The 28,000-nt window shown below is 37.9% G+C and overlaps 1 protein-coding gene across 1 annotated transcript; it reads left to right on the forward strand.

The window, feature by feature from the left end:
- Positions 1-441: 441 nt before the first annotated feature.
- On the forward strand, positions 442-27,967 carry LOC136265029 (homocysteine-responsive endoplasmic reticulum-resident ubiquitin-like domain member 2 protein). Its single transcript, XM_066059789.1, has 9 exons — positions 442-676; positions 876-953; positions 1,346-1,483; positions 2,209-2,309; positions 18,931-19,119; positions 24,263-24,577; positions 26,965-27,005; positions 27,333-27,439; positions 27,752-27,967. The coding sequence occupies exons 1-9, from the start codon at positions 536-538 to the stop codon at positions 27,887-27,889; spliced, it is 1,248 nt and encodes a 415-aa protein (XP_065915861.1). The 5' UTR covers positions 442-535; the 3' UTR covers positions 27,890-27,967.
- Positions 27,968-28,000: the final 33 nt, after the last annotated feature.

The following is a 28,000-nucleotide window of genomic DNA, read 5'->3' on the forward strand; positions in this document are numbered from 1 at the left end:
GGGACCATGCTAACACGTCCTGATTTCAGAGTATAAATTTGTACACCAAGTGTCCTGATGTACAAGGTGCCCACATTTCAGGATACCCCATCCAGGGGGCATTTCAGTGACATGCAAATGGATATCCTCGACCTTATCACAGTATTAGAGTAGTTAACACAAGAGTTTACGTTATAAAGAACATCTATGTTGAGTGCTGCATGTACATCCGTACGTGTGTAAATTAGTTAATCGAACTTCATTCACTGGTGGTCTATCTTGTAGGGTAGCTCATTAAACATCGAAGTGAAGGACACCTCTCAATATGACCAGCTCATGACACAGTAATGAGTATATGATATATCTTGAAGAGCTATAGCAAGCTTCAAAATACTTGACGTAAAGTGATGCATTTCATGTTGTTAACGCGGTGTATTTTCATTGGCTAAAAGTGTCGTTAGTGATTTACTACTGTATGTAAGGTATACGGTAGAATACTGATTCCTCAGGTGGAGTATCGTCGACCTTATCACAGTATTAGACGCTAGTTTACATTATGGATGAGAGCAGTGATAGTATTAAAGTGCTGGTTAAGAGCCCTAACCAGTCCGTGAAAGATTTCGTTGTTGACTGTCACTCAGACTGGACTATCGCTAACTTAAAACAGTTTCTCTCGATCAATTACCCCAGTAATCCGGTACGTTGTGTAGTAACGATAAGATAGTTTATAATTTATAAGAAATAGATTTCTTGTACAAGAAGCTCGTAATATTTGTCACGGTGGTTTGTTTTGTTGGGCGTTAATTAGACGAAAACATTTCCTCGTAGTGAGGAAGAAGCCTCAGTAGTTACTGTTAACTGGTGGTGCTTATTATTAACAAATCATTTTGCTCCAGCCGGCGACTAGCCAGCGACTGATACATGCGGGGAAGATGCTTCACGACATCATGGTTGTCAGGGATATATTCAAACAAGTAAGTTAACATGTTAACATTGTTATTACTGAATGGTAGGGGATTATTGGTAGCTAATTATATGTATACCTGTAAATATTATTTGCATCAAGATGTGATGATGCAATCAATCATTGAAACGCAGACACAAGGGGGTGTTATGTAGACATGCAGTGTAGGAAGATCTGTTCTTGTGGTAATTTTCACCTTGACCGGTGACTTAAGATATGTGATTTTGCATCCGATATTCATATTTATCAATTGTGGGTGTCAAAATTTTGTCCTCGACCATTGATTTGTGTGAATTTGGCACCCTTGACTGTCTGTGAGTTTGATCATGGCCAAAATTGACCTGCCTGTGTGTCACCCCCTTGAATCAGTCTGTATGTGTGTAATTGTTTTGTTTTCTCTAGCCTGAGGCAGGGGAGACAGTCACTGTTCATCTGGTTTGTGTTCAAACAACTACTAATAGTGTAGGAGTGTCAACAAAGACTACCAGTTCTGATGGAGCTGCAGAGCATAGACATTCAGTGTCATCGGCCACTCCTGCGGTGTGTTTGTGTTTTGTATAATATGTCTGACTGCGTTTAGGCATAGTGTATGAACTTGCAATGTTATATCAGAGTACAAGACTACACATATTAATGTAACAATTGACAAGGTCACCTTTATTATACTTTGTAATAAGAACTCCAGTTACGGACAGTTCTTGCCACCATCAGGAAGGAGGTGGTTGTCATGCATAGTTTTAGTGAATACATATTTTAAAATCAAGTGACTGGCTGAGCAAAATAAAAACCTGCCATATTTGCAAATTCTGTTCTGCTAAAACACACAGACGAAACATTTTAATCACTTCAAGAATACAGTGAAACAAAAGTTGAAGTACACCTAATACACTAGTGGTTTGCTTCCTTATGAAGGGTATGAATATCTTTGTTTCCAATTACAGGGTATTCAACACTTAATTTCACTTCTTATTGCTCTAAATAACGAACAATAGAAAAAATTGGGAAAATGTCTGAACACAGGGTTTTGTTCAGCCGGTCGCACACCTTATAGTGGGTTAATTTTTTTCCATGAATATGTCTGAACTAACAAAAATTCAAGGATTTGTATCACTAAGACCAAGAGTACATAATACTATGTATACTTAATAAGCAACTTCATTATTTTCTTCAATCACAAATATGTTTACCATTGATGGTAGCCATGTTACAGTGTATGGTTGTGACACTGACAGACTAGTGTGATATTACGTTGTGTCATCCTGTAGGTGGAAAGGAGTGTCGCAGGACATGCAAAACCCAGTCACATTCCCTCCAGCACCACTCCTCCCAGCCACACCCCTCCTAGCAACACTCACCAATATCGTCGGTATGATAAGTATATAACATGTGATAACAGGTGGTGTTATGTATTAGTGTGTGTGTCAAAGACGTAAAATTTTGTGTATATTATACGGGGATAACTCTGACTGGGACAGATTTTGACAAATGTTCTTCCTGATTGCTTTGACGGAATAAAATTTGAATCTCATGCACCTTTGTATGAACACAGTGCACGCTTAGTCTTTTTGACTTACGACAAAATCTTAATCAATTTTCTCGCATTTTTGTATTCCTCATAATTAGCTACGTTGAATGTCAACGCACTGAAGCTGAAGCCAATCTTTCTCCCCCAATCAGATGAGCATTTTCTGACTTCCAGTTATTCTACAAACAATATTTCATTTATAAACAAAGAGCAAACTGATATTATCCTTGGTACGATGCACATTACCTTCAATCGCTGCCACTACCTGCAGATCATGTGCATTACCCATCTCTTGTTTACAAGAAACCTCAAACAGATTGGGCCATATAGAATGTCTAACCTTACAATACATGTGAAACACTGATACAGTTTTCACTGGAGTGTATTGCTTATTGTCACTGAGCCATCCTTGGCAGTTAAAGATCTAGAGCTCTGCTACACAAAATGATGAACCTATGTTGATCTCGCACTTAAAAAAGATGAGGAGTTACATTCTGCTTTGAAGAAAAGGTCTATAAGGTGTTTGATTTGGAAGGTATTTAATGGGAAATATCAATTTTGCACAACAATTGCTAACGGAATAGCAAACTGAATAGCCAAATGTTCTAGTAAACATTGTTCCAAAGCAAGTAGTTAGGTTTGACTGAGGAACAAAATACAAATAATTCACTGTAATTCCCAACCAGTGTTGTGCCCTTAAGATACATCACTCATTGTTTACTTATAAAAAAAGCTTTTATTTCCAGTGGAGTACATCATGGGTTGGTTATATGTATGAGGTTGAAATCATTAAAGTTTAAGTTGCAAACATGTCTGCTTGCTGACTGAAAATCTTAATACTTTCGAGTGTGCGGAGTTTTGCCTGAACCTTCTGTATTCTTATATGCTGGAAGCTTATTGTAACAGATTCAGACCTAGCAACAGTAACCCACTGTACATTATAAGCTTGTTGGCAGAAAGGTACTACTGATTGTAGTTTGTTTTCTATTGCAAATGCTATGCATACGGTAAAAGCGTTGCTACAGGCTTTTTAGTCCAATCATCAGTTATTAATTTTAACTTGAATACCGCCCTAACCATTCCTAATGCCAAACTATCAAGGTCCTTTAGATACACCTTGATGGTCTATTCATCTGGAAGAAGTGGTTGACTCTTTTTTCTTCTGTGGCAATTCCTTTATAAGCTTAAGTTTAACAGTATCACCAAAACCTCTTGCTGAAAATATGCCTTTGCACAACTTCTTAAACCTCCTCACACCAGTTTCTTTTGGTTAGTTGTCAGCAAATAGTAATAAATAGAATATGTTACATCATGTTCTGTTGCCTCTTGCCAACTTCTTATCTCTGGGCAGGTGTCAGCATTAGATATGGCCCACCCCAGCTACTGTTACCTCTGCTGTCACATTCTTGTCCAGTTGTACTTTATCTTGAACATTAGCGAGCCCAATGGCAGACTTACTCAACAGAGCAGTAGTCCTTCATCTTCATGTTTGACCAGTTAACATGCTTAAAATACTTCCATTTTGACATTGTATTCACCACGTGGTTGCTTATCATGTCCAAGAATAGTTTTGAGTTGGGGTAAAATATTGCCGAATTTTTACATTTGTCAAACTCACAAACTTAAACTGGTACCACAGATCTATAACCATTAGAAGTCTTCAGTAAGAAAAGTTTTGAAGAGAAATAAAATAGTTTGTGATTCTTCTAACACTCCCAGTCTAATTGTGACATTAGTGTTCGCTTCAGAATGACACCCCCAGATCACAATCACTTTGCATGCATTTTTACACATGTACAGATTTCAGAACTGTAAAAAATTAAACCAATAATTACGTGTGGCAGAACACAAGTAAAATAGATATCCTGCGTAGCTCAAATTGATCTGGTTGTTCCAAAAATACTCAAGATAGTATAGCAGTGTAGCCCCTAAAATTAACCAAATTGTGCACTTTTTCATAAAAGCACGAAACTTTCTACATAAATAGTATTCCTCATGACATGTATTTTTTGATATAGTGCCATTGCAGATTTGACCTTTACAGCCATTTTTGCCCTGAAATTTTATCGTTTCTGTTGTTATCTCCCTCACGGGCATTACTTGACATGTTAAAACATGGTACCAAAGTAAAGGTCTTGCTGTATGAAACAATTTGGTTTTGATTTGAAGTTAATAGGTAATTCCGTTTAAAGTTATGGTCGCTTTTATTAGTTGCAAAATTCACGGGGTATAAATTACTTACCAGGAGGTAAAATATCTCAAAATTCATCCCTTATGAAAATTTGCACACATGCACATGCACACACACGTATATTTGCATTCAAATGCATGTAATCAAATGCATGTGTGTGCATGTTAGTATTTGGCCCGATTGCACACGTGCATTTCCATAGCTGTTGCATGTAAACACTTGCATGTGTGCCATCGCATATGTGCAACTTGTGAGCAGTTTAGCAGCTGAGCGACTACATGCATGTAGCTTGCAAACACTGGCTATTTATTTCATATTTGTATTTCTTTTACATTTGTACTTCACATCTACAAGAAATGCATGCAATACAAAACTACAAGTCAGTTGCAAGCCACAAACTGTTTAGTTTCACTGCGCACAATTTTTTCTTCAGATTTGATCTTTAGTTGAGATTTGTCCAAAAGCAAAATGTAGAAATTGATACAGGTCCAAATACTCTCCTGCTTCTTGTCTGCTTTCAATTGTACATTTCTATAGTCTTTAAATCAAAGGTTAAAAATTACACTGTTACAGAGACCAAAGAAGCCATAATGAATAGTAGCAATAGTATTTTATTCATGTTTAGTAATGTTTCTCCACCTGTGACATACAACTTTCAAGGAGACTCAAGACGAAGCTGATGCCAACCTCAGCTGTACTTGTAATGTCATGTACTGCTACAACAAGTTTTCTTGTAGCACACCACATCCCACTAATAAAGACTAGCTACTTCTTGTTTTCTTTGTACAGGTTGTCAATAGTAGCAAACAGTTTTGGGAGCAATTTTTAAACATTTGTTTGTTTTCATCTGATTGGCTATTTCATACTGTATACTGCATGTACGCAGAAAGAGAGCGGACTGCATGTGTGTAATTTATGTGCAAACAACCCCCTAATAAAGCTAACTTATGAAAGCAAACTGCAAGCATGCAGTATGCAAGCAAAAAGAGTACAATTGTATGAGAACAAAATGCACACGTGCAATATACAAGTAAAAGGATAGCATGAATATGTTATTGTATGAAGCAAATTGCATATGTGCAATATGATAGCAAAAGAACTCACTAGTTTTTTGCTATTGAACTGTATACATGCAGAGAATATGCAAAGTTGTGCTATTGTTTTGCAACCATCTTAAGAGCACTGCATGCGTGTAATTGCAAACTGCATACAAGTTGCACACAAAATTTTCGTAAGGGATGGGTAATATAAATGATCATAACTTTGGAATGAAATCACCTATTAACTTCAAATAAAAACTAAGTTGTTTCGTACAGCAAGAGCTTTATTTTAGTACAGTGGAACCTGTCTATAATGGTCACCTTGGGACCAGATATATCTGGCCTTTATATACAGGTGGCTGTTATAGAGAAAACCTGTATAAGGTGATCAGCAGCATTTTAGTGGCTATGGCCATTATAGATGAGTGATTATTATTAAGAGGCTCGCGCCAACCGCAATACAGTAATATTTTAGTACAGATAGGACAAGGTGAGCTTGTTATGAATGTTGGTTATAGCTATTGAATACGTTTAAGCAATGAAGCCTGATAGATTATATAGTATTCATTGAAAGGCAGGAAGCGTGATAATTGTGCATTAATTGAAACGGTGCTGCCAGTGGTGCCAGATAGTTGGCTTAACAAGCCACCATAAAAGGTAGCGACCGCTATATGAAGGAGAAAGTTATGTATACAATGATTCATAGGCGAATTCTTGGTTGGCCGTTATACGCATTAGACAGGTGACCGCTTAATGCAGACAACAATGCATACATTTGTATGGGAAAATATTTGGGACCTTGTGTCCATGGCCGTTATGCAGAGGTGACCACTTAATCCAGGTGACCGTAACACAGGTTCCACTGTACCATGTTTTAATGAGTTAATTAATGCCTCAGGGAGATGAAGACAGAAATGATTATAAATTTCTGGGCAAAAATGGCCGTAAAAGTCACCAAAGGTCAATGAGAATAAGTCTAACACTTTGACCCCAGTAATTTGCTTATCCAATCATAATGTTAAGAGTAAGTCTGCGATGGCACTATATCAAATAATTTGTGTTAGGAGTAGTAGTAGTACTTATGTGAAAAGTTTCATACTTTTATGAAAAGTGCACAATTTCTGCATTGTGCCACCATACTAAGAATGAATAATATTTTATTATTCACTCAAAATATTATTCACTCTTGGTATTATGTGTTAATAAATTTTGAAGGGGTTTACCTTGCATGTGTATGGTGAAATATCAACTGCAGAACTCACTGCCTGCTCAGGTGTTGTAGGTGAAGTTGTAGCGTTGGCAATATTCACCAACAGATTTTTCTGTTAAAAATTTCCCCAATAAATCCTGCAGGAGGTGCTGGTGTTGTTTATTCAGCAGAGTTTCTTATACTTGACCATGTTGTACTTGTGCTGATAGACCACAGTATAAACCCTTTACTATCTCTCACCCATAGCATCTACTGCACTGAAACTGATCTCCATCATATATCCAATATCAAACTTTAAATTATCATTATCATTATCAAAGCACTCCGCACTCCCTAGCATTTCTTCCTTCAGCGACCTCGGGGTGAAGGAGTTGAGGTGCTGCAAATAAATTAATCTTTTCCACCACCACCTGAACTCATGAACTTGGGAGGAAATGTTATTGGGGTGTAGATCAACTGGTGGTTTGCGTCACTGACTGTCTGTTCAGACAAGCTATCCTCGCTGCTGCTATTTTTGAGGACCGAGGTGTTGGCCAACACCAGACTCTCGTGAGAAGGTACCACTACCAGATAATGTTATTAAGTGTAAATAAGTATGTGGGTGGGTGGCTGATGTATTTGCATTGTTCAGTATCAACTATTAAATCCCAGTGTGTGGGAGTGTCAAAGTTCCGCGCTGGGTTATAACTACCATACAGCTAGACAGAGCGGCGCTGCTACTGTAGGATATATTAGTTATCACCCTGTTGCAGAGCCGCTCAGTCTCGTTCGTGACATCATAATAACCACGAATGGTATTGTTTACCAATGGAATAAAGAGCCAAATAAGGAAATATTGATACAAAACACACCAGTACAGCACTTAAACCTGCTAAATCTTGTTAATCCTTTACACAGTATCACTACAAGTTACCAATACGATGGTTTAACAAATGTGACCGGATCTGCAAAAACGCGCAAGCCAAAAACGCGCAAGCATTGAAAACAATGGGTGAAATATTTGCGTAGTATCAAGGATACGTAAGTTATGAGCGTTTGTTTACGTCACGTCAAAGCGATTGTATGCCATCGATTTTTCTTCATGAATTTCGCCTTTGTATGCAGTGAAGAAAGTTGACAGAAGGGCAAACTTACCCAGTAAATGATTCCCCTATTCATGACGAACATGATGGTGAAAATTTCAGCCCAGTACGTTAATCCGTTCATAAGTTACAACCGTTTTAGTAAGCGCCTGTAATTTATTTTCCCAATACTTGCTGTACAAATCGATTTTTCTGTTGTTGCTACTTTGTAGGGTTGTAACTCCCAAAATTATTGGCTTATGAGGTTGAAACTGCCAAAAGGTGTACTTGGCTAAGTAGATTATAAATATTTAATAAACAGGAATTCAAAAGATGCGCTATGTGTCGGGTTTTCGCAGATCCAGTCACAAATGTCAAGAACAGTCTGTGCCAATTTTCGCTCCAGCAATCAGTCCCAACAGTCACTGGTGAAGAACTAACTTCTTTCGATAACCTCCAGCTTCATCGTTCTATCTCGGACTGGTCTTTTTTTCTATTGCACACCACGCTACACCACCTTACCAACTTCTGACGAAGGCGAACCGTACCTGGAACTGTTGCTTCGTAACACCGCCCTTCACTACGGTTAATAGGCAGTATGCAGGGTCTCTGTTGTAGCTACAAAGTTGAATCTCCACACAATTCGGACGAAATCTTGAGCACAGTGACAGGAACTCACACTGAACTTAATTTACTATCCGCAAACGTTTGCACACTGGGATATAAATTAGTTATATCCTGTTTTTATGGTCCAGACCTTCATATTGCTGTTGTTATGGAATCAAACTATTGGGTGTGTATCAGCAAGGTTCATAATATTTGTATGGCACAGATACCGCATAGCCCGAGGGGCAAATTTTTCAATGTTGAGCTATGTTGCTAAAATTAAATATTTTGCTGATTTGCAAAATGTTTTATACTATATGGAGGTCTAAATATTTTGATGATAAAATTTTTCACTTGTAACCCTCAAAACTGCAAAATCAAAATTTTCTCCCTCAAAATAACAGAATTATGAACTCTTGGTACCAATCAATACAGCTAGTGTTAGCTGTATTGATGTGTATCACATTGCTTCTAAAGAGATTGCTATTATCACAAATGTTGTGATCTTCTGTCGTAATAAGTAGTATACCATAAGTAGAGAAAGTTTTGTTGACAAAGTTTTCCATTTTTTGCGGTTCCAAAGCTAACTAAAAATTGAAATAATTTTACTACCTGCTATTAGTGATGCCACAATATATCGTATATCGTGATAATCGTAATAGAGGAAAATCTATACAAGTCCCATGATATCGTGATTATCAATCATGATATTACAAATTTTCATATTGTGACATTACTACATGCTAACAATTTTAAGCTATACTGCAAAAGTTTAACTGCTAATCGTCTTGTAAACTGTAACCACAAAACTATTGCCCAGTGAAACTTTCCTAGTCCATGGTAATTATCTCATCAGTCATTGTTATCATAACTTGTGTGGCGGTATGATGTGGTTTTCATTATTTGGTCACTTTTGGTTACTAATTGCATCATCCTCTCATGGGATGAAAGTGAATATCATACCATCTTTCATAAGGGAAACTTTGAAACTTGAGAGATTGTCATACTTTCCTATAGTTTTGTTATTTAACATGTTTCCATTGTTGCACAGGTGGGGAAGGAGTTCTTGGTAAAGAGTAGTTAGAGGATTTAGTCTTAGTGAGATATTGTACTGATTGTTGTAGTATCCTTACATGGAGTAGTAGTACTTCTCATCGGAGTATGACTCTTACAGTGATACCATCTAGTCTGACACCTCTCATATCTTTATCTGATCAAATACTGCTAAAGAGTGTGCACTACAAATAATGGCCATTATGGAAAAGATGTGATGTCAAAGTTGGCAACAAAGAGCTTCAGGGTATAAAAATGAACTGCTTTGTCAAACAGGGTAACCACACCTCTTACCATAATGTATTCCGCTTGTTACAATGTTAGACAACCCAGGGGCCATTCTCACCTGGCTTACAATCGTCTTACAAGGACAGATATACAAAGACCACCCTTTTAATGGCACACGTTCTCCTTAAAAATGACATTATTTGTTTACAATTCACAATGCACTGCTCCTTTAATTAATTAATAATTATCCCTTCAAGGACCAAATTAATTTTCAAGTAAGGAGGAATGGTAACTTTGTGTTATAAGGAAAGGCAGTGGTCTTCTGTAAAACGAAGACGGATTATTGTTTGGCATTGACTTAATGGTAATTTCATACACAACAATAATATCATAACAGTTTTGTTCTACACAAAACAGTACTTGTGATGTGAAGTGATGAACGGGCGATGTCATCTCCACTGAACATCCACTTTGTTTTTTCTTTATCACAAATTCATGAGGTAGTCACATGATCTTTTGTATACAAATCGAATCGCCATCACGTGCTGAGTCTGATGGCATTTAGTTCGATGCGCTAGGACGAAGTACCGTTGAGATATGGCCGATCAAAGTAGCAGGTGTAGAGTAATGGCAGACGATAATGAAAGAGCTACTTTTTCTTGGCTGCCTAGCAATGGAGATTCTCTTCAAACAAAGCGATACTTGGTGTGATTTTATCAGGAATTTCATGGTGAGTATTGTGGTGTTAGCGAATTCTTTCTTATATTGTGTACTGATAAGTAGTTATAACGGCTTATACCAGCCCATATGCTTGCGTCCAATATATTGGACTTTGAGGGTTAACTTTTAAAAAAAAGAATTGAACATTTTTGTCTTCTTGAAATTGACAGTCTTCACTGCCTTCCCATTCATCCTAATGCTAAAGTAAAATCTGTGTCATTCAAATGGTTATCCATCAAAGATTCCATTCCATTTCCATACATTGTATTATGCGGAAGCAGTGGCGTAGCTACCATTGAGGCAACCGAGGCAGCTGCCTCGGTAAAAATGTTCAACACTGACAGGCTGAGCAGGCCTAAGCTTTGGCACCCCGGATACTTAAACGTTTATAATAGATAGCATTACTGTACCACACATAATAGAATCTATGACTGTAGTACTAAGCAGGACTAGAACCCATGGTGACACAGTGCTGGACCATTTCACAGCTACTTGAATTTGTAAAAAGATCGAGATACTCTAATAGAGCAGTCATCGCAATATACTCTAATAGAGCATACAGTATACAGATTATAACCACTGTTCTCATTACACTGCTTGGTCTAAATCATTTACATTTATGTTAATTGTCTTTACAAAAGTTCCAATGAGTCAACTTCATGGCACTGCATTGAGCTAATTGATCATGCATATCATACATTGATAGCAGCTACAATCAAAAATTAGCCTCCACATGCCATTTCGAAACATAACTTTGTTTTTTAAAACTTTCCTTGAAGGAGCATTCCCCCAGACTCCCTAGCTTGACATGCTTAGCTCATGCAGTTGAGCATCACATGAAAGAGATAATCTTTTACTTAAACATCACATCAGATCAATAAAAGTATAGTACTATTGTGCATGACTATGACCTCCGTTGCAGTCCTGACCACTAAAAATATCTCCAGAGTAAGTTGTGTTGAGTGCAATTAAACTAGTCTAAAATAATTGTAGCATGGTAAACTGTAGCATTAAGTAAGCTGGAGCATTACTTATGACACGTAGAAAAATGCTAAGTCTTCTGAAACACTTTCTGCCTTCCAACCAGATAGTCAACCTCCAAATGCTGCACCACCCATACTTGAAAGTATTTGTGAATCAGTTGAGTCAGAAGCAGACCCTCTCAATTAGGTCAATGTATAAATTTTGCCTCAGTAAAAAAATTTTCCTGGCTACGCCACTGCGGAAGTTACAGAAATTCGTTCATTTCCAGAATGCAAAGACTATAGTGGCATTAGCTAGGGCCAAAGGGTGCAGCATTTCTTGACTACTACATATCACATCTTTTTCACTGTGAAAGGATTCATTGTTTTTAATTAGGCATCGTAGTTCTTGACCCAAAGCCACCAGCGTTTGCCTATAATCATTTTTATTTTTCACTAATCAACCCCACTATAGTTACAGTTGATGATTTGCTGAATGTTCTATTAGAGTATCCTGATTTTGTGCTTGTTACGTAAACATATTTTATTTTTGCATTATCACTCCTTGATCCAAATATGCCTTGATAGTTCACCAAGATGTTTGGACTGTGTAACCAGTTTATCCAGTAGGAAAATTGCACCTGTAAATCTTGAGAATATTGACTAGCTTCAGGAACTTTGACCCATCTATAGTTCAACATGTGTTATGTACAAAACTTATGTATTTAAACTATGTATCTCTGAGCTGATTTATCTCAAACTGGTGTGAAATGTATCCCACCCCAAGGGAATTTCCCTTACAAGAATGTTTTGTTTACATCTGGGCATAACCAATTATGAATTGAAGATAAAGATGTGGTATATCACTTATCGGTGATACCTGTGTTAACTGAGAATGCACTAAAAGCAATCTACGGGCGTCTAAAAAATCCCTGGAGCATCACGTCATTCTCAGGTACATGAGAATAGACCAGAAGCAATCTTAGTGTCTATGATACAGGTATGTCCACAGACCCCGTAGATGCTGTGTGCATTAAAGTAAGCACACAGACACAGATCTTTAAACTATTGCCCCCCTTACTCTCCTAAAACTTCATTTTGCCCCCTTGAGTCATTTCCTAGATGAAGGCCTGGTAACTCAGCAATTTTTCAGTCTTCAGTTGTACACAATTGCAAAGGGTTTCTTTTTCTCACATAGAAGCTGTTGATTTTTGCCTCAAATATAGCGTCTAGCAGCTGTTACTACTGTAACTTAAAATGATGTAAACAGATACTTTCTATACTGTTCGCTACACCAATAACAACAGGTGTGGTCAGAACCCAGTCCCAGGCCTGGGTATCACTATATAAAATACTCTAATAGAACAGTCACTGTAGTACAACAGGAAAGCAAAATAATGTCAGGGGCACATCAAAATATTATGGACAAGGAACAGTGTATTATAAAAGTCACTTTTAAAATTTCTTATGATAGTAAGGTACGACAGAAGAATGCTAGCACAGGCATAGCAGGATAGCCATTTTATATTCGCTAGTGATGCTAAGTTACTCCGGTGGACTATTCCAAACTTTTCCTTGACTCGAACACCTTCCTATCAAAGTAGCTTTGCTGTGCCCCATTCTGTGTATCCCTGTTGTGTTTAAGAATGATATAACCAGTGATATATGTAACCAGTGGTATATGTAACCAGTGATATATGTAACCAGTGATATATGTAACCAGTGATATATGTAACCAGTGATATATGTAACCAGTGATATATGTAACCAGTGATATATGTAACCAGTGATATATGTAACCAGTGGTATATGTAACCAGTGATATATGTAACCAGTGATATATGTAACCAGTGATATATGTAACCAGTGATATATGTAACCAGTGATATATGTAACCAGTGATATATGTAACCAGTGATATATGTAACCAGTGATATATGTAACCAGTGATATATGTAACCAGTGGTATATGTAACCAGTGATATATGTAACCAGTGATATATGTAACCAGTGATATATGTAACCGGTGGTATATGTAACCGGTGATATATGTAACCGGTGATATATGTAACCGGTGATATATGTAACCAGTGATATATGTAACCAGTGATATATGTAACCAGTGATATATGTAACCAGTGGTATATGTAACCAGTGATATATGTAACCAGTGATATATGTAACCAGTGATATATGTAACCGGTGGTATATGTAACCGGTGATATATGTAACCGGTGATATATGTAACCAGTGATATATGTAACCAGTGATATATGTAACCAGTGGTATATGTAACCAGTGATATATGTAACCAGTGATATATGTAACCAGTGATATATGTAACCAGTGATATATGTAACCAGTGATATATGTAACCAGTGATATATGTAACCAGTGATATATGTAACCAGTGATATATGTAACCAGTGATATATGTAACCAGTGGTATATGTAACCAGTGATATATGTAACCAGTGATATATGTAACCAGTGATATATGTAACCGGTGGTATATGTAACCGGTGATATATGTAACCGGTGATATATGTAACCGGTGATATATGTAACCAGTGATATATGTAACCAGTGATATATGTAACCAGTGATATATGTAACCAGTGGTATATGTAACCAGTGATATATGTAACCAGTGATATATGTAACCAGTGATATATGTAACCGGTGGTATATGTAACCGGTGATATATGTAACCGGTGATATATGTAACCAGTGATATATGTAACCAGTGATATATGTAACCAGTGGTATATGTAACCAGTGATATATGTAACCAGTGATATATGTAACCAGTGGTAGTAGTAGTAGTGTATAGGTTGTTGTGAACTGGGATGTGTAGACTAGGGCAGGATGTTATTCCACACTGTTACCATGGTTACTACTGTACCAGTTTAATGTCAATATTAAATTTCTGAACTGACACAATTTGAAAACAACCCCATCAACTACACGTGTAGGTGACATTTGAGAACAAACCGATGAGCAGGTGGCTTATGAACAATTTAAATTGTGCTAACAAGACATCAAATCAATGGAGCAGGCTTCATTGCTCTAATAACTCTTGGCTACTTAAGGGACAACCTTCATGTGTGTTTAATATGGCTGTTAAAATGTGTTAATGTTAACTAGCAATCTGTTATTTGTGGACTGTAGCACTCACTACTTATGGTTTATCTGATCCATCTAATCAGCCAAGCTGCTAAAAAGGATACAACTTATACAGTTATGAAACATTATGAAATCGAAGTTGGCAGCCAAGGAAAATCAAATTTTGTATAAAATATATAACACTTCACAACAGGATGTACTTTCCCTTGTGTATCCACCACCCTAATCTGGTGTTGATGGACAGTGTGTCTGGACAGTACTTGATCATAGCTGGGAACATTTGTATGTATGATGGTTGGAAGCAACAAGTGGCTGTTTTATATGCTATTTATCTTTTATTTGGTTTTATTTCACTACTCGTCGTGATGGCCCACGTGTTGTATTTGCTAGTATAGTATAGTGTTGCATCAATTATCAGATTGATTATCGGAAAACCATACACTTGTGTATTATAGCAGTATTGTGATGGGAAAGACAGTAGATACAGTTATATGTACTTACTAAAATACATGCTCATGTGCTGATGTGCACCAAACGATGCATTGAGTGCACCAAACGATGCAATGAGTTGCATCTCCTAGACTACAACATTGTCATTACTGCTTAAATGTGCTGTCAGCTATAATGGTAGCACTATATATAAACAAACATAATTGGTCCTTTATAATCAAACTTTACAGGAAGGTACACATGCAGTACCATATTGGATTGGCTACGTTTATCTGCTTGAAAATATTATCATCCAATATTGGTTATTGGAATATCGGCAAATTCTCACATCAATGCAACACTAGTAAAGTATTGATTTCAAAATAAAGTTGGGACCAATTTACTACTTAAGAGCAGTGAAACAAGAAACATAACAGCTGTGTGTGGTAAAATCTTCTCTGTAGTAAGAGATTTTTCCACGTGTATGTTGTTGTACAACCGTGTCTCTTGTTTCACTACTTTTTAGTGTTTATTTCAATAGCCCATTTTCACATAAGGGCTAAGGAATGTGGTGGTTAATAGCGATTGTGCAACATCCGGTGTCCTTTAAAATGTATTGAAGCCTATGGGAGTGAGATAAAAATCTTCACGGGACCTTTTATTCTTGTTATGAGAACGAAATTGTAATCTTCAGGTTGCTAGCATCACAATGGTATATAGTTTGTGAAGATTCGCTGTATTGTAAAGCGGAAAGAAGTGACTTTAGCATGGCAGAAGACTCTAGTGACTTTGTTTTCAGCATCTAGAAAGCCTACTTAGTAAGATAAACCTTGTTGCTACTTTTCTACAAGGCTGGGAACAACACTATGCAAAATTTTATTGCAGATATAGGCGATCTTTCATCGCTGTGATTCTATCAATACTAGGCGATTATTTTGCCCGTTACAGTAGGTTTAGTGGCCATGTTTTGTTGCCTAATGATCCTCTATACTTGTAAGAGTAAAAATACCTTGCTTTAGGAAAGATACAGCCTTTAAAACTTAAGATATCACTACCATTTGGCACAAGATCGCTGATTTCTCGATCACAACACAGCGTATCTTTCCAATTTTCACGTCATTGTTGTAGTATAGTGGCTGCTATGAAAGTATGTCCTTATAATAAGAATAAACAGTACCCATAGGTTTCAATACATTTTAAGGCTTCCCAAAGGACACCAGAAGTTGTGCAACGTGTAATAAATTAGTATTCATTACCATACCATAAATACTTTAGCTTGCGTGGAAATGGACTATTGCACTAGTGGTACAGACACTTGTGACTGTCTCTGCTATGATTGACTGTTGTATTAGGTGACTGCTTTATTAGAATATCCTATAGTAGCAACTCTAAGGATATGGTATCCTCTATGAATATGATCATTATCAGTGTAACTATTCACTCCCTTTTGTAGTAGTGTGTGAGTGCTTCAAATGATTTTGAGGCATTTGCAATACACACTTTTGAGAAGGTAAAGTGCTTTTACAAAAGCCACCCAGCTTCAGTGTGATTTGCTTGCGATGATGACAAGAAGAATTGGAGATGAAAGTAAGGTACGGTGCAAAATGGATATTTATTGGAACTCCAAAAGTCATGTACCACAAACGTGTGTTATTGTAGGTTGTTTAATGTGCTGTTTGCGTCTATGAAGGCTTACATGCTGAATTTGGTGTTAGATACATTAAGAAGGTTTTTCTTGTGGTGTAAAATATTTTAACAGTGTATCTTGTCTTGTAAATGTCCATATAATTTTCTAGTCATAGACCAAACAACTAGAATTAGTTTGGCTATTTGTAGTGTAGCAATGTATAATGCCAAGCCTGTGATCAGTGATTATTTCCATACAGAAGTCGTGTTATATACTCCTCCCATGCAAAGTACAATATTGTACACTTTGAGACTAGCCATTTATGGTAAACACATTTTTGTACTATTACAAATAGGTTGTCCTCTTTCAATGGTAAGACTGTACTGACACATGTACAGTGGGACTGTGTGTTTTTCTATACCGGTATTCACCACATTTCAACCACTCATTGGCTATACATTACAAGTTACCAGTGCTCCGTACATGTTGTTGATATGATCTTGTGTAGATTTTGTCCATGTGGTCGGTTTTCACTTTTCACACAACTTTTGATAGACGGTGTGGTCAAGAAAATGAATTGTGAAGTTGTAGTTTGTTTGCTAACAGATGTCCAGTGGGTATGACACATTGTAAAAGTTAATATTGCTTTGTCTTGCAAACATTACATTCATGCTCAAAGCCTAAGCATTTGTAAATAATTTAATGTGCTAATTTGGTCACTGCTCTGATTGCACGTATTACCTATCTAACGATCGAGACACCTGGTTGACTGTGTCCCCAATGAACATGTGACATACAATGGATAATATAGTTTGAGAAATGTGAAGCAAAATCTCTAAATGTAATCCGTCCTCTACTGCGCTTTACAAAGGTGCTTGAATCATGTACTTTCTGTATCTTGCTAGTCACATAAATAAAGAGATCTCAAAGAGTCAGAACAGATCTGGTTACATGAACAGATCTGGTTACATGTTATGATCAGCCATACAGGATGACCATAGAGTCTTTTGATCATCTCACCTCAAACACCTTGATATTACTACTGCTAGGTGTTTTGGTTGAACAGTGTCAGGCACACCCAGACCACTAACCAGTCTTGTATCCCACACTGACCATCAAGTGGTATTCACATTACTAGCTGGGGCTTGTCTTCATTGTATAGTGTCCCTTTGGCTGCAAAAAATATTTGCAGAACTTTCAGCCGTATTGTGACAATGTTCAGTGGAATTGTTCTATACAGTTTTGGTAGGAATGTTTCTGCTTATACGGGTTCACAGGTGATTAGCCTTGTTTAATCATCCTCCAATGCTATCATTCATTTTACCTTCTCTCAGAAATGTTATTTCCTGGCTTAAAACAACTCCTTTGCCTTCGAACATGTCTTATCAACACTTGCATCAGTATATTCAGATACAAGCCATGGCTCTTATCCAAGGGTTGCCTTTATGACAATAATTCTAGGCTATGGAGTGGCTACTATCCAGGGGCAGATATTATACGAGCTGCGGCTCATTGAGGTTTGGTAGCACTAAGTCTTACAGCACTGCTATATTTCCATTTGTTTCCATTCGTTTTACTGTCAGATGATATGAACTTTGCCAAGGTACAATGAAACCCTCAAAAATGACACCCTGACACCCAGTTAATCAAGACACTACTCTATGGATTTCCCCAAGGTGATGTCTGGCATATTTTTAGTTCAACTGTAATTGCATACGAGTCAGACTTACTCAGTTACAAATAGAGAACGTCAATGTTTCACAACTGACTGGCTACTACACTTACAATATTACACACTGTTGATCCAATTATCACCTAACAATGTCAATAGGTGGAGCTGGGCTACAAGTTTATACTGATCCCAATACAGAGATGTATTGTAACAATTTGTTACAACCAATACAACTACACTACTACATTATCATACACCCTACATGCTGGTCTCATTTCATTGACCATGTAGAATAGAATGTCAGTAGTATGTGTGTACGTGTGCAAGGGTAAAATCATTTGCTAGGAGTAAAAGTTGTATCGCATTATATTTTGATTGTGGGATTACTCTCATATAAGCGTAATACCTTATTAAGAAATATTTCCATCACAAAGTACGTAAATACATTTAGTTTCTGTATTACAATTTTTTGTGGTATTGTTTGTGCCATGAGTACTTCACAAAAAAATTATTGTGCTGCTGTTACTATGGTTACAGGTCAATGTCAGTAGATTCTGCTAGCCTGCGAGCTGCCACCACGCCTCCTCATCAGTTTTGGCGACAACACTCCTTGGCTACTCCACCGATGTATAATCCTCCTAATGTAGGCCAGGCCATGCCCCCATATGTACACCCGATGTATGCAGCCTACATGCAACATTGGTATCAGCAGCAACAGCAACTGAGGTGTGTTTGTCTGTGTGTATGTCATGTAATTATGAAATTACTCAAATACATAAGTTACACATGATGTTAACTTTTAGCTTTGCAACCTTACTTGCATCGCTGTTTTCCTTACCTCATCAATGATATTTTGGTACCATTGGCAACTTTTTAAGCTAGTAACTAGCCTTGCTTTCTGAGTTGTGAGCTATTGATCTAAATCCACCTGCCCACATTCCTAATTGGTGGATTAAATAAAGCCTAGTTTAATTTGCTAATTAAGGCAATAATTCAATTCCACTGCTGCAGAGTGTATTAGCTCTATCCCTCACAGGGTTCATAGCTAAGAACACTTTTTATTAGCTGTACTTCACTGCTGCCTCCAATAACCCTCCAGCAATACAAAACATGATATATGTTGAAACCTCAAATATGGCTAGCTTTGGGATTGGCCTTAGGAATGAGGTCATGAAGTACATACACCTGAGTGGTCCATGATATTAAATCACAGTAAAACAATAAGAAGTGTTATATCCCTACTGTGCATTTCCATTATGGTATCTTGAGCGCAGTAGGGATATAACTCTTCTTATTGTTTTACTGTGATTTAATATTGTGCACTACTCCAGCTTGTTTCTGTACTTTTTATTGATGTGCTATGGTCCCTACTCCAGTTGAAAATTCCAAAAAAAAATGTGTACTGGTAATGAGGAAAGATGTTAACCTTTTTTGAACTGTTGCATGTGAAAAACTATTGAGTGTGTACTTAATGTAATCATGTATGAAATTTAATTTTGTGACATCACTGACATTATTATTATATCAGGTTGTGTAGTTAGCTAGGTCACATGGTAGGGATTAGTGGTACAAGTAGTAGCCTTTAAAGTGTAGTACATGTGTACAAGAGCTTGTTGTATGGGTGTGTATCTGCTGCATGCTTTGTTTAATGAGATAATTATAAGAAACACGTGTCATCCACTCTGATCAATCCAACACTCTTGTGCTATTAGTGAGTGATTTGATGTGTCTGTGTGGGACCCATGACCGTGATCTAGACTAGTCCCATCATATAAACAACAGTACTTGCATGATTCTCTTTGTTAGATACAATAATGCTTACCAGGATTGGAAACGGAAGTGGGTGCACGTGGGATCCGTGTTTTGGTTACTTTTGGTACATCATACTACAAAGCAGAGCAGTTTCACTGGATAAAGTAGGCTCTACTTATTAGTTATGGCCATGAGACATGAACTCGGCATATAAATTAGTTTAAATACTCATAGGTGAAAAAGATACAAGCCCATTTTCATCAAGTCCGACCTGCCCTTTCGACTGACACAGTTACAAAAATGAATTTTACAACCAGCAGAAACGTTTTACCTCAGTCTAATGGCTCCATTAGTGTTTAATACAACCTCATAGTGAAGTAGTTGAAGTGAAATTTGTACAGAATGTGAGTTATCTGTACCAACGCAGTAAGGAAAAACATGGATAACATCAAAGGCTGTGACGTAACATTGGAGATTTTGTACACAAATGATGACGTAGATACTTCTGTTTCCAATCCCTATAAGCATTATTGTATCTATGCTGCAATGTGCAGTGTTGCATGGTGAAGCACACTGTAGCAGGATTTTTTAAGTACATAATTTTTACAGGTGAACAAATGTACTGATATTTGCAATTTTATTTTCAAGGATCACTCATTTCCTATAATATTGTTGACCTGCTTGCATAAATGGTGGATTAAAAGGGATTGCATTACTTGTGTTGTAATAGTAGTTGTCACCATAAAATCCTTTGATGTTTGACAAAGGACACTGCTTTGGGCCACATCGTAATTCAATAAGCAAAGGGGTGTACATCAGATCTGGTGTACATAAGAAGTTCATAATAAGTTGGTTTGTTTGTCTATGCTTGGTGCTGTGAGTATATATCACGCGACGACTTTCTACAATCCCTGTGTGATAACAACCTCTACTTGTACTGGTAGGCACCTATACATTGTAGTACCCTAGCATGCTAGCAATTGTCCAGACACAGAAGCAGGACAAAATGATAATGGTGTGATACCATCATGATCTAGTGGCTTGTGAAGTCAGAAATGATAATCATATTCAAAATGTCTATCAAGTCCTCAGTCATGAAGTAATGAATGCAACAGCTGCTGTATGCTTGCTGTCATTATGACTTAACAATTTGTTGTTAGCTTACACATAAGTGTTGTGTCATCAACATGCTGGGGTGGGTATGTGTTTGTTGTGCCTTTAGGGTGTGCTTTACAAGATATTGATACACTTGATAGGTTTGTTAATGGTGAATGTTTAACTTCAGAGAAACCTGATAGCAATTATCATTAACACTTACCAAGTTCTAGGAATGCTATTAGTGAAGGCTAAAGAGAGATCTGCTTGTGATGTCACAGCTCAATTAACTAGGATAGCAAACTCCTACATCAGAAGTAGTTGGGCCACAAATAGGCTGCCAGAAAGAGATGGTGATTGCAGCTTTGAGACCTGAGTATACTGATGATCCTAACACACATTTCAGGTACAACTTCCGCTAGAGAGGCTGTGCCAGTAGCTTATATTCTTTCCCTCTTGTTTAATGATCTGCAAGAGAACCTTTATTTTGTATTCTCTTACAGATCCTGCTGTAAGCAAAGTATATGGAGGGGCAATACCACTAGTTAGCTCTGTTCCTTGTATCTGAAGCCTCTGCAGTATAATTGACAAACAATATTTGAGCAAAATCTGTCCATCACAAACTCACTGTCCTGGAATTTACAGTCGACTAGTGGTCCATGGGAGAGATGCTAACATGCCATTCCTAACAACAGAAATTCATAACTAAGTACATCATTGCGTTGTTTTTACTACGTGATATTTCACCATATAAGGTAGTACTTATATTTAGAAGTGCTGTCCCTCAGTATGGTTTCCAAGGTGTCATATAGGGTAATCATTGATGGACAAGCTGCCTGTGTAATCACCTGTAGTGATTATATTGATCATTAGACCTACAAGTAGTTGGATCACTGCTGTGCAAAGTGTGCTTATTTTGTGCTACATTTGTAACAGTATTTTCCTGCTACACCAGCATCACAGTAGTATTGTGATATAGACTGAAGCTTCTGTATAGTCTCACCAGCCAGCCTGTATTTCTTCTTTTTTGTGATTTGGTTAGTCTTTTTTCTATCAGATGATAAAGAAAAACATACAGGCTGGCTGGCAAGACTAGCTTCTGTTGGTGGCAATAAATACTGTCAGATTAATAAAGTGATCAGTGTGGTGCTACGAAATCTTATTGGTGTAGCAAACATGCGGTGTTAGATATACAGGTATGATATAGAGACGTGTCAGATGAGAGGCTTCCCTGCTGACGGCTGTGTAATAGTATCTTGTGTGTATATTTCTTGTATTACATTCCTATTATGGGTATCACCATGGTGATTAGCTTGGTGTGATTCAGTACATAACAAGTTCCAGTTAATATTGATAATGTTGATGTTATCAAATACTTGTTGTTTGTGTCATCGTCATGAGGATTGTGTCATGTTGTGAGGGGGTTGATAGGTATGTGATGTACAGTATGTGTGTCTGTCCATGTCTCACATAATTTATAAATGTCTCAGTCCACCAAGTGGTATCTTGTATTGAGAAGGTGAAGTCACATATCAAAGGAACACTGGTCTGAGAAACTGAGCCTTTGAAATGTAACGGGTGAGGACTTTAGGTGTCCACACTCTACCATGAGACATGGTACAAACTCTTATACCAGTATTGGATTTGGCTGTAATGACTTGGTAGTGCATTGCACAGGTGGCTCAGTGTTCTAGTGAAGGGTTAGCATTTTGTGCGTGTGGGTGTGTGCGATATATGGTTCTGGCTGACTCACTTCATAATTGCTGTTTACAAGCTAAGAAAGACCATATTTGTATGGCTTGCAAGGTGTTGTGCATAGTAAAAGCCAAAGTTACAACTTCACACAAGTAAAAATGAGATGCCAACTCTTTGATTTTGGGTTGAGGAAAAATTCTCAAATATCCAAAGCCACAATTCAATTTGAGCACCAGTTGTTAAGCAATTGAAAACATTGCATAGTCAGCAGACAATTGTCTGCTCTGCTGTGCAGTGATTCATGATGATGATGATCAGTCACCAAGTCTCTAGCTAAAATGTTATCAGTTTGTAGTAGTGGCTGATTTGGTTTTGATAACTCTGCCATGCATATCACTGATGTGTTGTAATTGATCAGTTTGCAATGGAATAGTCTCTTTGTTAATGAACAAGGGATAACAAGGACACCTGCATATTCCAGGTACTTAGTTAAGGTCCCAAAGTGTCCCTTGGTGCATAAACTGACCTGGAAAATCTTGATAATCAGGACACTATTGGTTGGTCTCCAAGGTGTCCATATTACACTGGTTGCACTGTACATGTGTCATGTATTCTGCTGCAAGTCCATGTTTGTAGCACACAGCGAGCATGCGTGCACACACACACACACACACACACACACACACACACACACACACACACACACACACACACACACACACACACACACACACACACACACACACACACACACACACACAATACCTGCATATCTATGTTTCAAGGTCTAAAGTATAGTGCACAATTAAATATCAAATAAGATAATTAATTTACAACACATGTTATTTAACAATTTCACCTTTCATGTAGTAAGGTACATGTTCTACACCTAAGGGCTTCCTGCCTTTTACCTGACCAATGGGTACTGTTATAAAAGAGATGGGAAACAAGTTGTTGATTGTGCAATTATAATTCCTGATTGGTTATAAAGTGGACAGAGTTATAAACAACTTGTTTATGTGTTTTTAATAATCCCCACAAGATGTCTGTTGTTATTGTATTACTTCATGTATAAAGCTAGCCTGTTTGTAAAGCTAGCCTGTTTATAGGGTAACTCACTTAATGCACCTCTTTTATAAGACCTAAGAAGTACTTCAAGACCTCATTAATAAGACCACTTCATTATAATGACCATGTAAAGTAGCTAAGATGTACTTCATGACTTCTTCAATAGGACCACCTCATTGTAGTGACCATTTTAGGCTCTATAGATGGCCCCAGTAATGAGGTTTTCTATCACATTACAAACTCTTGTTGTTTACAACAGACACAGAGGAGGTAGCAGCTCTACCCCAAGTCAGGCGCCTGCAGATCATCCTCAAGTTATCAATGAAGAAGCACCACCAGTGGCTCCAGCTGCGGCAGCGATGGCCAGAGGACGAGATAATGAACAGTTCCAGGAAAATATGGCTGTTAATGCTGGGCCAGGGATGGCAGATATGGGACAGAATGATCTTCGACGTGACTGGGTGGACTCATTTTATAGACTATTCTCGTTTATATTGTTAATGACTTTGGTGTACTTCTCTGCATCAATGAGCAAGTTCCTGGCATTTGCCATCATCATTGTGTTACTACTGATGTGAGTGTGTATGTCTGTACCCTACACACACACACACACACACACACACACACACACACACACACACACACACACACACTACACACACACACACTACACACACACTACACACACACTACACACACACTACACACACACAACACACACACACACACTACACACTACACACACACTACACACACACTACACACACACTACACACACACTACACACACACTACACACACACACTACACACACACACTACACACCACACACACACACCACACACACACACCACACACACACACACACCACACATACACACACACACACACACACCACATACACACACTACACACACACACTACACACACACACTACACACACACACACACACACTACACACACACGCACTACACACACACGCACTACACACCACATACACACACTATATGGCTTCATCACTACATACTACACTTCACAGAGGCAACACACAGCCTTGCAAGGTACAAGTTATCATATGAACTAACTCCTAGTTTGTTGTACTAGTTAGTCAGGTATGGTCATGTTAGCAGTGTCCATTACAGGAAGTACCTGACTGTGAGTGATGTAGTATATTAGTTGCTCCACTGATCACTAAACAATAACTTCTAGTCTAACTTGTGGTGTTTCCTTACAAATGTGTTCTTCCTGATGTGCATTGTGTCTTAATCATACTTTTTGATTTAGGAAACCATTTCTCTGCTATTGTTACCTCCATCTGGCCTGAGGGATAATTTGTATTTAGTGGTGGGTTATGGTATTGAGAGCTGTGGCCTGTTTGAATAGGCTGGACTGTTTTAACATTATTAACACCCAATGTACTAACTGAATCAGTTTTGTTGTATGATAAGCTTGTCTGTGGTGCTTCCTATGATGTAGCACTACCACACTACCACACACTACCACACTACCACACTACCACACTGTATTGAGGTTAATGTGGTAAAGCTGTGGCAATAGGTATATTAGTGGAACATGCTTTTGTCATAAATGAATGTAGTTTATGCAGAAATTTCTGTGGTTTGGCAAGGACAGTTGTCTGTTGTCTTCCTCTTTCTTTACATGTTTTGATGTTCTTTGTAATTACAGTCAATTTCAGATTGCTTGCAAAATACAATGAACAATTTGCACACTTGACTGACTAGGTACCAGACATAGCTATCGCTTACTTTGTAACTTTATAATTGTCGAGGCCTTATTTTGGTAACCATAGTAATGAGGTTTCACTCTATAATTAGAGGCACAAATACACACAGTTAAGTTTTTGGACTAGTACACTATTGCTGTACACATATGATACTGGCTCTGACAATGTTGTGGCCATACTATAATGAAGTTAGTTGCCCATATTAAGAATGTGTTATTGTACAAACAATAGTAGATTGATGTGGTGAAGACACTTCCTTATTTGGTTACAACCATAATTAGCTCTCTTCTATTTAGAATATTGGATTTTGTCATAACCAATTCTTTTCATGAAATAGTTCTGGTTTTGACAGTTTATCTAGTCCCTGTTGAATGTGTGTAGGCAGTGTAGACATCTTATTGGTCATTGCCTGCTTTAGGGTGGCCTGGAATGTGTGGAGTAATGGTGTGAATATTGTTTTGTGTGTGGCAAACTTCTGTGTGTGTGTATGTGTGTGTGTGTCACTGTAACTGTGTATACCCCTTGTAGTCATTTAAGGTGTTATATGTGTGGTGTGGTCGAGGTGTGGTTGGGGTGTGTATGTACGTGTTGGTACATGTCTGTTTGGAATGTGTGTTGTGTGCGTACAAGTGATGTGTGCCGTGTGCATAAATACTTGCGTAACATGTGTGTACGTGATTGTGTGACATGTGCGTATGTGACATGTGCGTATGATATGTGTGTACCTGCTTGTCAGTGATGCCTTTGTATAGTAAATGTGCGTGGTGTGTACATGGGGACCTTGGTGACTTGGCAGTGTTAATTAATCTGGGGAAGTAAAAGCAACTATCACAGTGGGTAAAAAGAACTCCAGGTGGTCCTGGTACAGCCTCCTGTGGATTACTAATCCAGATTTGTCTGTGCTGACTCATAGCACCTGAGTAGAATGCAGGTGTCCCAGTGCTGGTTCACTGGGTAAATGTGACCATCTAGTACAGTAGCCACAGGCTTTGTTTTTGTGCGTGTGTGCATGTGCATGCAGTGTGTATACGTGACATGTGCGTATGCACGTGTATGTATAGCTCATGTGTTTGTGTGTGTGTCCCATTTAAGGCAAAACCAAACAATACATATAAGGGACACTGGGTTTGAAGCATGGTAATATGTATATCTGTATGTGTGTCTATATGCATGTTCGTGTGTGTGGTGTCTCTTAATTTAATTATTAATTTTTATAGATACCAGGCTGGTTGGTTTTCAGTGAGGAGGAACAGACAAGGTATTATTGGAAGCCATTTTGTGTTTGGTTATTACAAAGAATGCCTTTTTTATACAAAAAAAAACTTGACCATCTGGTTTGTCCAGTAATTCACAACCATAATCATTTCTTGTATGGTTGCCTATAGTAAGTCCCTGTTACCCAGGAAGCCATGATAAATGTTTGCTGGGTAGTGTATAGAGGTGTGTTGGATGACAGCCTCTCTATGCCTGTATACAACACTTAGTGTTGCATGCCTGACCCGTAACAGGTGCGAGAGACTGGTGTAGCTAACACAGAGTTTGTGTTTGTTAATTGTTTTATTAATTTTCTTTTTTTTGTGTGTAGCACCTCGTAATGCCGCTGCTGCACAAAACAATGGAGCACGTGGAAGGGGTCAAGAGGAAAGACCTGGGGGTCAACAGGACGCAAGGGATGACAGACATCCAAATAATGTAATCACCTTTAACCACTACCTCAATTTGTTGTCTTAAACCTGGCGCCCTTTCTGTCATGACACACACACTCACATCCTGTTTGTTTAATAGTTTGTTTAGCTGACCACACCCAATAGATTATCACTTTCCTGTAATTGTACACTTTGGGCCATCCAATATTATTGTTTGTGATGTAGGTATGCTTTTCTTAAGGCCAGTTTAATAATTGTTAATGGAGTTTAGAACATCATATCCTTTGACTGCATGTGGCACTAATCATTTTGTTTTTGTCAGCATAAAGTTTCAGGACTCTTGTCTTTTTCTCCACAGAATGAAGAACCTGATGGAGCCCAGCAGCCAGCAGCAGTAGAGCAGACACCAAGTGTGTTAGGAACTGTCTTCATGTTTATAACAAGCTTTTTTACATCTCTTGTACCACAGAGACCTCCAGAACTGGCTGGAAATTAATTTATTGTTGTACTCAATTGTGTACGAATTAAAATTGTGTACAGCACTATACCGCATTGAATAGCTGCGGGCTGTTAATCAATTTGCGTCTCGTGTGTTTACATAATCCGT

The sequence above is a fragment of the Dysidea avara genome, chromosome 8 (genome assembly GCF_963678975.1).
Source record: "Dysidea avara chromosome 8, odDysAvar1.4, whole genome shotgun sequence".
NCBI classification, from domain to species: Eukaryota; Metazoa; Porifera; class Demospongiae; order Dictyoceratida; family Dysideidae; genus Dysidea; species Dysidea avara.